At 34.2% G+C, this 16,029-nt stretch overlaps 1 protein-coding gene across 1 annotated transcript in view; it reads right to left on the minus strand.

The window, feature by feature from the left end:
• Window positions 1–8,046: 8,046 nt before the first annotated feature.
• The window catches only part of LOC111046347 (extensin-2-like), a 34,885-nt gene continuing 26,902 nt past the window's right edge, over window positions 8,047–16,029 (minus strand). Inside the window, exons 5-7 of the mRNA XM_039431898.1 lie at window positions 13,493–13,687; window positions 10,178–10,432; window positions 8,047–8,564 (exon numbers count right to left, since the gene is read on the minus strand). Of these exons, the coding sequence (XP_039287832.1) occupies window positions 8,151–8,564; window positions 10,178–10,432; window positions 13,493–13,687 (864 nt within the window). The 3' untranslated portion in view covers window positions 8,047–8,150. The remainder of the gene's footprint in view (window positions 8,565–10,177; window positions 10,433–13,492; window positions 13,688–16,029) is intronic.

Here is a 16,029-nt window from a genome sequence, read left to right on the forward strand (position 1 = left end):
TTGAAAGATAGTGTGTATGAATTTCAGCAAGAGTTTGGGATATACATGTTAACTCATCTACTAAAGACTTCTATAGATGTTTATCATATTGTTTTAAATTTTTTCAACACACATACATTTCTTTCAAATTGTGATTGCGCCACACATTATGAGAATTGATAAAATATTGTTTAAATAATATACATAGAAGTTGTTAAATAATTATACTTTTCAAATATCACATTGCAAAAATGTGAATTTGTCTATAAGTTTATGCTTAAATGGTATTTAATGTAATTGAGAAAACAGTACTCAGCTAAAGAATGATTTTAATCAAACATGACTTGAACCTAACATGAAAATCTTTCAGTACTGTCAGTACTTTTTCAGTACATCAGGAGTTCCACAGGGTAGTGTACTAGGTCCTCTATTGTTCCTTCTGTTGATCAATGAACTGCCTCTCTAGTTGAAGAAAGCAAAATGTTTTATTTTTGCTGATGATATGAGGAATACAGCTAACTTCAATCACCTTGATGCAATATGTGCTGTTTATGTGTCACTGGTCCGGAGTGTGTTGGAATATTGCTCTGCGATTTGGAACCCTTATACTGATTTGTGTAGGCCTACTCATGGTCTTGAGGTAGCTCAGAACAAGTTTTTGAGGTTTCTCTATTACAAGCGCTTCGGCCAATCCAGTCCTTTGGGTTTCCCTACAGACCTTTTGAGAGGGACCTTTCACTTCGTATCATTGAGTTTACGAGGGGAGAGAGACTCATTGATCTTCGTTCATGGTCTGTGGGGTCGATTTTCTTCTCCTTCGTTCCTCTCATTGATCAGGTTCCATGTTCCTGCGTTCAATTCCAGAAATCATCCCACCTTTGATATCATAAGAAGTAGAACGGTCAGTGGCTACAATGCTCCCCTGTTCAGGTCTCTTCGATTATACAATAGAATTAATAATGTATTGGATTTTTTTAATCTGACAGTGCGTTCAGGCGGGACTTGAATAAGATTTATGTTTTTCTTCTTCTTTCTTTTCTATGCATTTGGTATGTTTCTGTTTTTCCTATGTCTTTTGATTTCTTGGTTTCATGGCCTGCTGTCATTCTTCAGTAATTGATGAATGCAATATGAACTCTCTTTCATGATGTGATAAATTTTTTTTTCAACATTTTTCAGTTTCTCAATGATAGGAACCATTTTCTTTGTTTTCATTTTTTTGCTGTCATTGGTAGGCGATTGCTGTGTCTTTGATCTGGATGGCCACAGTGCAATTATTTTTGGGAACTCTTTTGTTAATATTGTTGCTTCATAGTCCATATATTACTAGCAGGAACCCGTGCTCCGCAGGATCTATTTTAAAACTTGACAAACTGAAAACTTGACATAATGAAATTTTGAAGAATTGAAAAAAGGCCTATAACCATCCTTGGTTAATTAAGAATCTATATGCAAAATTTCAAGTTAATTAGTCCAGTAGTTCAGACGTGATGATGCGTCAAACATAACTTTCCTATCCCGTACGTGTATAAGCCAGCTCTCTTCTTTATTATAGAATATAGTTTTAACGACTGCAAGAGATAGGACGGAGTAACAGAATAGTGGTGAAACTATGATAGCGCCAGAAGTGTCTCAAACACAATAGTAGGTACTACATGAACTTTTTGAAAGTGATTTAAAAAAAAATGTTGAAACAACAAAACTGAAAGTTGTCAACCTTATCATTCTACCTCCATTTAGAGAGGCTTTTGTTTGAGCCGAATGTGAATCTATATATATTAATATCTGTTTGTATGTTTGTTTGTTCCCAATAGACTTGAAAACTACTTGATATAACGGCAAGAAACTTTGGGAATATGTTGTGTGAATATTGGGAATGGTTTCTGAACAGAAATTTTAATTGGGGGGCTAATAATTATTTATTCATTTTTACAGACCTATGTTTTCGAAATTGTCAGCCAGCGGCTACCGAAGAACGAAAAGATGATCATAATTCAAGATCATATTGTGATAATATGATTTAGCATCTAAAGTTACCAGCTGTGATAAACACGCCACCCTGTGATAAAATGTGTACTTGTATTAAAACGGTAGTTCGGAGTTGAAGTGTAGTTGATTGGTACCAGCTGCAGAAAATGGTTCCTATCATTGAGAAACTGAAAAATGTTGAAAAAAAATTATTCACATCATGAAAGAGAGTTGTTCATATTGCATTCATCAATTACTGAAGAATGACAGAATAATTTACAATTTTTTTGAATTTAGCTTAGCTTATCTTATCTTATCTTAGCTTATTCATCCTAAAATGGAAGACGGAAAGAATATGGAATAATTCTGTGTGGTACATTGTACATCACATATTTCCTGGACAATCTATTGACAATTGACAACTATGAAAACATTGAATTCATCTTTGAAGCACTGATTTAACCTATCTATTGTTTTTTTAATTCAACACTTTACTAAAGTTCGCCAAGTAAGCCAGTTGTAAATAAAGCTTTGTTATTAATAGTCACCGCTGAAAAAAGACAGGCTCAATCACCATGAATACTATAAATTCTATGAGGGATCAGTAAGCCATTAATTTTGAGTAGTTCAATCACTTCCATTATGGACACTGGATACATTATGGACAATCAATACGTATGAAAATTTTTAGCTAAAGAATAAAAATCTTTTTATTGCAGTGACCCCAACTACTACAATATTAATAACCATTTGGATCAAATATAAGGAATTACTCACATCTGTCATCATTCGTACTTTTTTTCACAAAATATTAACAAAAAAAAAAGGATTTATATTGTTTGAACTCACGGCTAGTACTCAAGTTTTTCTTTTTCTGGCCTTGCTACAAATAAATGTGGATATATGTTTAACATTTTGTTTTTGTTATCTTGTTGTCTATTTAGAAAGCTTTCAATGTGATTTTTGATGGCAATAAAATTCGAATTTGAAAAAAGAATTATCAACTATTAGTTCTGTGACAGTAGACCTCACGCAGTATTCTCATCCACAAGTACCAGATGTCAACTGTTTTAAATGTTAACAAACTCAGTTCATGTTTAAATTTGTATTCCATATGATATAATTCATCCAGTTCCGTGATGATCTTTCTATCTGATGAAAATTAATTTTTTAGAATCAAAAATATTGTAACTTCTCCAGCATTATTTAGTTCATTTGTTTATTTTTATTCACCTATTAAATTAGTTTTTTTCGAATGTGAGAATATTGATACTGATGGGCACGCATAATAATACCATGACTGCAAAACAAAATATTGAATCCAAAGACCTTAAAGCTCCGATTGGACCAAATTTATTGAAAAAATATTAGATTGAACATAACTTATCATACACATGATGAACATAAATGTGTTTGACAACTTCCGTTCAATCTAATAGAATCTATAAGGATTAAGTTATAACCGTTTTGTTAATAACTTTGGTGTAAACCCAGCTTGAAGATGCATACCTCTTTAATGTCTTTGATTGGAACTATAGACCTTATACAAATACAGTAATAGACTGGCTTCTCCACACATCTGTGTAATCACTTATCAGCTGATTTTTGATGAAAAACTCTATAGTCTGATTTTTACTCTAATATTGGCGTATGAAGGAGGCTCCTTTTTCCTTTTATATTATCCTTGAAATGTAAAATTTCCAAAAACCTTGTATATACTTCGACGCGCAATTCAAAAAGGAACATACCTGTCAAATTTCATGAAAATCTATTACCGCGTTTCGCCATAAATGCGCAACATATGAATATATATATATACATTTATAACACATTTAAACATTTAAACATTTAAACATTTAAACATTTAAACATTTAAACATTTAAACATTAAACATTTAACATTTAAACATTTAAACATTTAAACATTTAAACATTAAAATTTAAACATTAAACATTTAAACATTTAAACATTTAAACATTTAAACATTTAAACATTTAAACATTTAAACATTTAAACATTAAACATTAAACATTTAAACATTTAAACATTTAAACATTTAAACATTTAAACATTTAACATTTAAACATTTAAACATTTAAACATTTAAACATTTAAACATTTAAACATTTAAACATTAAACATTTAAACATATAAACATATAAACATTTAAACATTTAAACTTAAACATTTAAACATTCAAACATTTAAACATTCAAACATTTAAACATTTAAACATTTAAACATTCAAACATTTAAACATTTAAATGTTCCCCGGTCGAACCACTCTTGTTCGCCGGTCGATCATCAATCGCTCTGCTGGAGTGACGTTCGGTTGCGGAGCAGAGCGAAAGTCTGTACGCACCTTTAGACCTCACTTCGTTTGGTCAACAAACTCCTAACCAAAGAAAATCTCTGTGCTCTGTTCTAATCAGAGTGTATGAGACTTCATATACAGCTGATAGAAGGCGCAAACCGAACTGTCCAACCATACAACAATGGAACAAATATGTGCCAAGCTTGCGCTATTGATCAATGCAAAATTGATTCGATCAGCTGATTGATAAGATTATTTCAAGTGAGCCACAAATGGCGACCACGTGCTCTCCTTAAATTTAAAAATTGTATATTTCTGTTATTTGTTGTAACACATGCTCTGAACATATTGTATTTAAGAATATGAACGCTCGAAAAGCTAGAATAATAAAAAGAACCGTTTCTCGAAACTATTGAGAATGCATTTGAATAGCCTACCTAGCCAGATGAAAGGGGTTATTATTCTTTTCAAAATAGTTTGAAACAAAATCATTCTTTCATAGACAGTATTCCTAACGTCAGTCACAGACACGTTTACAATAGAAACCACATGGCCCACTGTGTTTTGTGTTAACCCTTGTAAATATCTATAGCATAAGTTGATGGCAGGTAAATGTAGATTGTGAATAGCAATATAGATATATAGTTAGGAGAGAAGTAAATATAGATATGTAGTTTACAACGTTACCACGTGGTTAGCATATGCTACCATTTTACCACGTGGTTAGCATATGAATATTATTGAAGCAATTATTTCATGATCAATTATTTGAATGGTGATCACATAAAACCATAAATATGAAACGAGTACATGTTTATAAAAACTAGGGCATGAAGTAGATTAGGCTATATGTATCAAGTATTCAACAAATATAATGTTGTACAATGAATTATGATTCAATAATTATTATAAGGTAATTAAATTAGTTGAATCCGAATTCATTGGCTAAGGACAAATTTGTAAATAGAATAAATTAGGTATATTTGATTAAAACATGTTGACAATGAGTATAAGAAACCTGCTTAATTAATTAAGTAGTAATTAATTGGTATCTTATTAATTTGATTTATTCAACTCAATTGTAATAATGTACTGTATGACATTATATTTTGTTCATTTCATGTATTTATTATTGAAGTATTTGCCATATTAGATTTATAAGATTGATTACTGTATTAATCAAATCAATGCATTCAATTGTCAGTATCCAAACTTCAGAGTTTAAATCTTGGTAAAATGTATGATATCATTTGTTTTAATAATGAAGGGGAGCCATAGTTTAAAATGATATAACATAATAAACATTATAGTAAATTTAAATTGATATATGAATCCAGTTTGTAAGCTGAATATTAGGCTGATGAGTTTGAGTGTTGGCGGAGCTAGGGGGCGAAGGGTGATGAGGGGTGGAAAATCGTGGTGCTAGTATATATGCAGGCAGCCATGTCTTGCAGAGTTGGTTGCTGTGAGTTGCTGTTAGTTGCTGTGAGTCTCTCTTAGTCTCTTGGATTTTGGACAGTGTAGGAGTGAGTTTTTGGTTTCAGACTTCAATTATCCTATAGGGAATTGACTGAGCCAGGTAAAGATTGTATTTAGAATTTTCAATTTTCCTCATTTCAAATCCACACCACCCCACCCTAAAAAGCCCAAATAAGTATATCAAATTTTATAGGATTATAGTAAAGAGCAAACTTGATTATTACTTCTTTTTAAATTCATATCTAAAGACACAATTTTAATTAATTTCTTGAAGCTCACAGTTGAAATTCTCTTCTAAGCACAAATAATAGTTTTTCAAAGCAAGGCTCCCCGAATCATATTCATTCTTTAAAATTTATCAATTCTCTTATTTTTGACTATAATCATATTTTCAACTAGAGTTGTTCAATATTTAGTTTTTTTATTTTACTCTTCTAATAACTAAATAAATGGGAACTGTTTGTTAAATTTTACTGTATGAAATTAAACTTGAACTGTAATATTTTCGAAAACTTAATCATCTTATATTTATTTCTAATCATTACTATATTTATGATCAATTTTTTATAAATTCATATAAATTTAAAGTTCAATAAAAAATTCATAATTAACCCTTGTTTTGCCTTTCACTTCGTACATTCCCTTACACACGACCCTGATCTATCTTTCTTTATCTTTTTCTTCAATACTATTATTAGTTCAGTGAGTGAAATATAAGTATCCACACAGTAAGTGAAATTATAGTAAAGTAATTATTTTATCAATTCATAGTAATTGATTGGCGCCGGGCAAAATACCGTATAGAGTGAGGGAGTTCCAAACCCACTCTAAACAAAAGACCGACAGTGGGAAAGAGTTCATAAGCTTTCCAATGATTACAACATATGTTAGAATATCATGTGTCAATTATCTCAGTTCCATATGGCGTTTACCTTACCATGTTCATAACCTCACTTAATAGGATCCTTTTTCATCCTTAGAAACCCTTAGAGACAAAATATCTCAAAATCCGTTCTTAGTGCGCGTCTAGCATGTTTGAAGAATATTTGTGCAAAGTTTCAAGTCTGTAGGCCTTTTAGTTTGAGCTGTAGTGTGATTTTACAACAAAATTTTCGAAAAAACCCTGTGTTCCTGATAGGAATTTTTCTGCATAGATCAAATTTTTTCTTGTAGCTGAACAAAAAAGTTCCTCATGACTTGGCTGTGCAATGAGCGGTTAAAAAGTACAAAATTTTTGGGGGGCCCCAGCTCCCTCAGGGGGGCAAATTTCTGAAAATCCTTTCTTAGTGGATGTCTTGAGGCTACCATAAGCAGTTGTGCAAAATTTCAAGTTTTTGGGCTCAGTAGTTTGGGCTGTGGTGTGATTTCAGTCTGTCGGGGCTGAGCCTTTTATAGATATAGAAGAGAAGATAATAAGAAGAATTTTAGCTTATACTATTGGTATTTCCAGTTTAATCGCTCTTATTGCTACAATATGTTCATGCCAACAGTTGTCCTACTAACATAATTATCTTTACAAGAATATATTACTGTTTTTAACTATAAGTTTCATGTATGCAAAGTTTTCCATTATTCCCTTTTCTTTTTTTTCTTGAATTCAAACTATCAATCAATCAATCATTTCATTCAGTAAAATGCATTTCAAAAATTGGTCCCGCTAAACCTAAAAGATTTTACAGCAGGTGCCTACAAATAATAAAATACATAAATAGAATGATATGCTAACTTTAACAATAAACTAAGGAAAAAAATAATTCTTCAGTATTAGTTACATACTTCTTTCATTTTCTTTTATCTGGTACTAAAAGTTTCATATTTGCAAGTTCTGCAACTCTTTTTTTGTATCTTGTTTTTAGTTTTTTCTCTAAAACTCAATAGTATATCAGTTATTTTATTTTCATTTTCATGTATTGTTTTTCAAATGGAATGCTCAATGTGCGTTTTAGGGCAATAATGAGATTTAGTTCCTGGTGCCCTCAAATATGTATATTTTCAAATGAATAAATAATAAATAAAAATGTTCCAGATGAATCTATCCATCCAAATATGCATTTTTGTTGGAAGTCTAAATTTCTATATGAATGCTATAATGTTTATGTTTTTAATGTACATGACTATCGTCAATGCTTACTGTTGTATAGCATGTGAAAAATATTAAAATGTATTGAGTTGGTTGGTAATGGAAATCAACTACAAATAGCTCTTATAATCAACAACTCAACAACAATAACATTCTTATAATCAACAGCCCATCATCAATAACTATTGAATTGGTTGTAGACAATGCAAATCAAGAACAAATAAATCTTAGCTTACAAAATTTATTTATCAAACATTACAATAATTTATATTTACAGTCAATGTATTTGGAACGGTGAGCAAAAAGTGTGGGCACTGTTTTAATTACAATTAGTGGTATACTGAGTAGGCGGGGGCGGCGGCGTACTTGACGACGGGGGCAGCTGCGTACTTGACGACGGGGGCAGCTGCGTACTTGACGACGGGGGCGGTGTACTTGAGCACGGGGGCGGGAGCGTACTTGACGACGGGGGCGGGAACGGGGTGTGCACCGGGCTCCTTGTGGACGACGGCGTTGAATCCGTTGTGAGGGTCGGCGGTGTACTCGACTGTCCTCTTGCTGCCGTCGGGCTCGACGAGGGAGTAGCTGCCTGTGACGACGTCGCCGTCGCGGTGCTCCGACTGCTCTTTGATGTCTCCGGTGTGGGTGTCTTCGATCTTGTACTCGAACGCGTACTGTGGGTGCGGGTCGAACTCCTCCACCTTGGCGGCGACAGGGGCAGCGTAGGCAACCGGTGCAGCAACCTGAAGCGACAAACGTCAACAGTCAACACTGTACTGTGCATAGCATGCTAAACTGTATAGCAGAGATCGAAACTAAAGCACTTCGTTATCAATTAATATTAAAATGTCCAGTAATGACCAGGAACAGGGTATAGATGGATATTTTTATGATATATTTGTACATTTGTCTTTAATATCAACAATAGTAATAATATTTTCCTACAGTTACGTTGAAAAGTGGCCATTGCTGCACTGATTACAGAACGCAAAGAATCACTTTTCCGCTCTAGTGCGGGAAAAATTTTTCTGCACTCCAGATTTGCAACATGGCAACGCAAAATGCTTAGTAGGTTATATGGAGCAACAGTGCAGCAAAATCAAAATGAAGTTGGTAACAGTGACTGGGCTGCTATAGTGAGCAGAGGTGCAACGAAGCACAACGCGCTAATTATTACTATTATATATTATAACGAGGACAGCAACAGCACAGTGCCACCACAGCACACAACACACAGCCGCCTCGCCATTCAAACACTACTAAGTTATTTGATGGATTTCAGGCAATTTTACCCATAATTACCCACTTTTCATATTCAATGGTAACTGTAGGAAAAACTTAATGTGAAATACGTGCGCAAAGTTCCTCTGCTGCACTCAAGAAGCCATTCCGCCCTCGCCTACGGCTCGGGCGTAAACGTTTCTTTCGGTGCAGCAAACTGTCACTTTGCGCACTAGTTGCACAAATAACTATTTTGTTCGATCTGTTTTCTTACATTCTTAAAACAATTTGGGGTTTTCTAATATATTACTGGTTTTGACAATAATTTCCATTTGTTTTATATTCTGTTTCAATATCTGACTCCACAACAATAGAGAATGTCATTGAATTTTCATATTGAGAATTATTAATATGAACTAATACACTAGTATTGGACGTGGTTTCTCTTGTTGGATAGTAGCTTTGTAGCTTTCTTGTTACGCGTCCTACAGCTAATCGTAGAATGTTATTCTAATTATGTTTCTCTAGTCATTTATGATGATTTGAAATTTGAATAGGCAGGTATGTATCGATGACTTCTTCACACACTCATTTTTCAATATTTTCGCTGATTTTATTTTTCAATGTTCATCTTGGATGTTGCTGTTATAAATATGTTGGAAACAGAAAAAAATTGGAATAATTATTTCTAAGAATTATCAGTTTACGTGGAATGGAAATCAGCAATTATTCTTATTTACGTATCCTCGAGCAAATCAATGGCTCGAAAAATTGTAGTGGTTCCATTTGGAATCCTTCTGTGGATTCCTCAAATTCATTTCAAATTCAAATTTATTTTCACACTCATAAAATATACATATAAAGAAAAACAAAATAGAGTCTAGCATGACAAAAGAGAAGAGAAGCTTTTCCTTGTCCATTTTTCGTTTTTTATAATTCTTGTAATTCTGGCACATTGAAGAAATAGAATTGATGGTTTGGCCAACAAACCAAGAAAATCAACTCTGACAAAGTAAGTAGATTAATTAATTGATAGATCAATATATGAATGACTAAATCAAGCGATTGATTATTAGTTTGATTAATTAATTAATGAAAATATAAATGAAGTAACGAAATGAATGAGTCATTGCACCTTGACTGGTGCAGCGGCGTAGTGGTATGTTGGTGCGTAGGCTACTTTGGCGACGGGGGCGGTGTAGTGTACAACGGGGGCGGGGGCGGCGTAGGCGTACTTGGCCACTGGGACGGGGGCGGCATAGGCGTATTTGGCCACTGGGACGGGGGCGGCATAAGCCACCTTGGGTGCTGTGTATGCATAGCTGACTGCGGCGGGGGCGGCACTGTACACAGCCTGAGCCGTGGCGGCTGCTAAGCAGAGCACTGCTGCCTGAAAACAATAAATCATTTTTATTATTCCCATGAGAAAAATAAAATCAATTTAAAAATTAAGAAGATTATCTAAAAAGAATCAAATGGTTTTTGGAACCGGTTGCACAAGAGTCTGCTCAATTTCTATCATGATCACTTTAAAAACGAAGAAGATGATCAAAGATTCCAAATAAAATCAATAGGGCCCTATTGCACAAAAGCCTGTTAAATTTCTAAAATGATTGAATATTACGAAAGTCAATCAGAGGAGGCTTTCTTGAAAAGAAGGGTTGTCTGATTGGTTGTCATGACATTCAATCACTGTTGAAATTTAACAGGTTTTTGCGCAACCGAGCTTAGTAAATTGAACTTCCAATGGCCTAAATTGTTCCTGAATTGGCGAAATTGTTCCTAAATTGGCAAAATTTTTTCTTCCAATGGTTAGAACTGAAATGAAGGTTTGATATCTAATTTCCTTTTCTACTGTTTATATTTTGATGAAATATAAAAATCGATAATATTGGGTTTGATGTCGAGCGATTTGTCAGATGATAATTGTATTATACATAGGTTAACATAGATAGTAGTTCTATAATAAGTCGATATAAGGAAAAATGTATTTAAATGAATGGAAATGTTTGGAGAAATTGCAATCCTTCCAGTTTTTTTTCTGTACTTATGTACAGGAAATGGAAAAATATTATGAATCATGGAAGAAACTGTAGCTATTACATCATATCATTGCTAACAGAATGAGAGGATCTAACTTTAATTGAATCAGTTCAATTGAATTTATTCACTGTCAAACACCATGTAAACGGGCTGTCACGAACGGGCTGTGATTCTTATAAGGACGTGGAGCTAAAGTGTTGAATTGACCTTCTAATTGGTTCTCTAATTAAAACAAATGCTATATAATGCTCCCTATTTGGTTCGAACATTGAAAACATCTTTACAAGTGTTTCAAATAGTAGAACAACAAGAGCATCTTTTAAATAGGGAGCTCTTTCCAGCCTTGTTGACTCACATTGAACTTGGCAAGTGACAATGCTAATTAAACAAACGTGACATTCGATTCTGGTCATTGAAATTATACAGCCATTACAATATGTTGGTAATTTTGATTTTGTTTTTCTGCGTTTGGTACTTTTCAGACCTCAATGGATTTATAAATCAAAAACTTGAAATATATAAGAAAATAGGTCTATGTTCAAAAAAACTGTTCAATAATTGCACTAATTTGAAATTTCGTTTGATTTATAATTCTCAATAATAGTTTTGAATTAGAATTTTTTTAAAATGAATGTTTCGAATGCTGTAAGGTCCTGTAAAGGATGCTGTAAAGTGCTGCTTGCCTGTAATACTTCATTGTTATTATTCTATGGAAAATCAATTACAGGTAAAATATTTTTCTAAATAGAAACTGTAATTCTTCAACCAATCATATTACGTATTTTGAAAATAACGAAAACAACTATTATTTTATCCTCTAACGTCAATGGAAAATTGAAATGATTGAATAAAAACCTGCACTAATCCATGTTTGGTATATATCAATCTCGTACGTACGGTCATCTGAGGTGTATGATGCTATAAATTTATAAATTGAGCATTAAATGAAAGTGTAATTATGTGAGCAGAGGCTTTAAGTGCAGCTCATATACTTCATGCTAAGGTGCAGTTAGGCTGCAATAAATTTGAGTCAAATTGAAAATTGCAGTAGCAACATGCAATTACACGACTGGTTTAAACAGCGGCTACATAACTTATGTATTGTGCTCATGGATACCGGCATGTATTATCAATTATTAAACTGAATACCCTCCAACTGCTTATTATATTTATTCCGAACTGTTTGCCGATTACATGAATTGCGTTTTTTGAAGAACTCATAAATTCTATAACTATCACAAATTCTTTTCTGTTATCACATCATAAATTACAACTCAATTTCATTAATAATAATTCTAGTTCATAGGCTTTATGGATACTATTTTATTCTTTCTGATTATTTCCTTTTATGTAGATTGGTTATTTCTGTAGTGATCTACTGTAAATGTATCTTGCGGGGACTTATTACATGGGACGTGGTTATTTGAAAAAATGTGACTGAAAAAGAGGCATTTCTGTTATGTTTGTAAGAAAAGAATCCTATGGATTTTTATATTGGATTAGATTGTGTAAAATTGAAATAACTTATTTTGAAAAGTAACTGAAATGTCTTTAAACAATATTTTTGGTTTCACCATAGCTAATTTATGTAAAAACTCACAAATGAGCTTGGTAAATGCATCCTAATATGAATGATTGAAATAAGTTTCTTCCACTCGTCAAGTTCTTTCTTTGATTAATGACGACAATTAATATTTGATCCTCCTAGTTATTCAGTCTGTTATATTAAATGACTACTTGAAACTTCCCTGTCAACTACCACAGGGGCTGGATTCACTGCAAACCCCATTCACAATTTTAAAAACACGTTTCCCGATTTTCTCAGAATTTAAAAAACTTTTCACCCTTTCGAATAAAGTAATCGACGTCCTCGGAGAAATTTCATCTATGAGAATTGAAAAAAAAAACATTATACAGTGTATAACTGTTGCATGTTAATAGGGGTCTTGATATCCAAAGTCGTAGAAGAAGCACCACGAATAAAATGACAAGTCCTGTTGTGCAGGAAAGGAATAAAATGACAAGTCCTGTTGTGCAGGAAAGGAATAAAATGACAAGTCCTGTTGTGCAGGAAAGGAAGGGTCTTCCTCACATTAGACATGAAACTATTCATTAGCACGTTCCACTATCAACGTCGAATGAGGGGGAGCCTTTTCTCTGTATTCTTTCTGGCTTCTATATATTGATGAATAAGGCCTCAGAATTCGAAGGAAAACTCGACCTCAAATGAAAACCACTTCTCGAAGATAAAATGACACTCAGAATTTGGAGGAAAACTCGACCTCAGATGAAAACCACTGCTCGAAGATAAAATAACACTTTTCACACGCAATTTCCCTATATACTTTTCGATTGTTGTAGCACTGTTGTGGTAATTCTAGGTTAGGATTGAATGTATTACACTCACCTTTAACGCGATCATGTTGTCAAGGTGTGTGATTACTAGCACTAATAAAACGCTGCTAACTGTAGGAAGAGCTGAGCTCGAATGATGTCCGCTGCTTATCCGTGGTCGGTTTAAATAGTTGCGAACATCTTCTCGTAGCCGACAAAGGGGCTTGCGAAGGAGGTGGTGATCTACCATATGGGGCGGGGAGGTCGACTAGCCATAGAAAAAGGATGTGTGTACATCCATATGGATGGTGTGACCCCTTAGCGAATAGGCCTTTCACTGTCGAGAGCAAATACTGGGTGGAGTTTGTCCCGTGTTGGTGATACAGTAGCCTACACAGGCTGGGATGTCGTCGAGGCTGCGAAGAGAGAGATGATGATGATAATGCTGAAGGCCGTGATAGTGCTATTGCTGCTACTGTTGTACTCCTCTACCCCTACTACTGCTGATCTAGATTATGTCAACTAGGTAATGATAATGATGATGTTGACTTGAAACTGTATGGTGTGCTGCTGCTGATGATGAAGATAACGACAATGATGATGATTACCATCATATTATCAACATCAATATCATTATCGTTAACATCATCTATGAACATAATAGTGAACTATGTCAGGTGTTTCCAATAATGATGGTGAAGCTGCTGATTATTTCCAACCTACATGTGTATTGCTGCAATACTCGTAATGACGATGATGGTGATAATAGCGTGCTTAAACAATTCTGAAGATGATTGCTTTCAATGTAGTTCCAAAAATTTTAAATGCTGGAGTAGATGATTTTGTTGTTAATGATTATTCTATTGTTGATAATGGTAATAATTATTAATATCATAATGCTGGCGATTGTAATTTTATGCCCAATTACAAAAAGTATCCCAGAGATGTTGTTTATGATTACTAACCATTCCAGGAGCTCGGATAATTACTTTGGTTAACATACTCGCTATCTAGAGATAAGATAAACAGTGAAATAAAGACACAATAAAATAATAATTCAGAGGAGCTTTGATACGGATGATGATGTCGATGACAGTAATTATTGCATTTTTCCAATTATAGTATTGATGATGCCGATGATCATTGAAGTTAAGTAGGAACTGATTCGGTTGTAATGATTATGATGATAATTACAAAAAATATTATTCTCTCAATGATTGGTTGATGTTGCCGATGATGATTGGTGAGAACTAGTAGCGCATAGGGTTGAACCGGTTGCCCCGCCTTGCAAGTGCCAAGTCCTCTATGCTTTGTTGCATCGCGTTGCAATCGCGATGCAAGCGGCAGCGGTGCATGCGACACTTTTTTGATAGTCTCCTACACTAGTTGCACTCCCCTTATGGTCAGACCGGGATAGGGCGTGTCTTGAACGGGTGGGTGCACCCCCACTGTCACTAGTCTGACCCAGTTCTGTGTCACCGGGTTGGACTTCCCTCCCCCCCTCATCGCTCAACCCGTGTGACAACTGTCTAGGTCGGCGAATATTCACTCACCTGTCTCTCCCCTGCGTTGACCGCTCAATGTGCGTTTCTCTCATTGTTCCACCACGTCTCTTCGTGGCCAGTTGTTTACCGGCTAGGTACGATTCGCTTACAGATTCGGGTAGTTTTTTCCAATTCGTTTTCTATTATTGTTGGATAGGTTTGAGGCTCTTATTGGGGAAGAACTATTGGTTAGATTAGGTACGTTTTCATTGAATTTGAGATAGTTGGATAGTTCTGATCTTAAGCCAATTTGGAACTTGGACAGCATTTTGTGTCACATGATTTGTCTGTCGTTATTAGCCACTTTTTTCGAATCAGATTGTTGGACAATTCGAGAAGTTTCATATGAAATTGATGAAGATTGTATAGTTGGTTGGTTCCAATGGCGTTTATATGAAATGGAGGAAAAATGTGTGGTATGTAGCGATTTCTTAATGGTTAGGGAGCGTTTTACGTGACAGGTAGTTGCCTTTTGCCTATTCTTTAGTCTCATGTTTCGCAAATGAAATTGTCGAATCACCTTTTATTATTTTCTCAATATGAAAGAAATTGGGAATGTTTGCTTCCAATTCCACAGAGTTGATATTATGAATGGTTTCTGAAATGGGTGGATTTCCAACAACAGTAGACTTAAGTACTAAAAATTCCTATCAAACTATACTCGACTCGTCTATCCTATGGAGTGGAGTTATTATGGTTAGATTATAAGCTAATACTAAACCCTTTTGGGCTTGGTTTACATGTTGAAAAGAAATCACTTGGAACTTATTTAACTACTGTCAGCCGGATAATCCCACCAACAAAGTGCAATTCCACTTTACTCCCAAGTGCAATTGAATAGAAAAAAACGCAATAGGAGTTCAAACTCCAAAATTGATCTTTGTATCATTCGTTATAGCATCTATCATGTCATCATTCGTTTGTGATAATCCGATTCAGTAAAGCCGGCTAAATTGCGTTTATATAAGGGTAACCTTCAACAGTATTCATTGATTTTTACTAACCTTCAAAAGGCTCATATTTTCTAACTGAATTTTATGGTAATGATTACCACTACTGAAATAGC

This window comes from Nilaparvata lugens, chromosome 7 (genome assembly GCF_014356525.2).
Source record: "Nilaparvata lugens isolate BPH chromosome 7, ASM1435652v1, whole genome shotgun sequence".
Classification (NCBI taxonomy): Eukaryota; Metazoa; Arthropoda; class Insecta; order Hemiptera; family Delphacidae; genus Nilaparvata; species Nilaparvata lugens.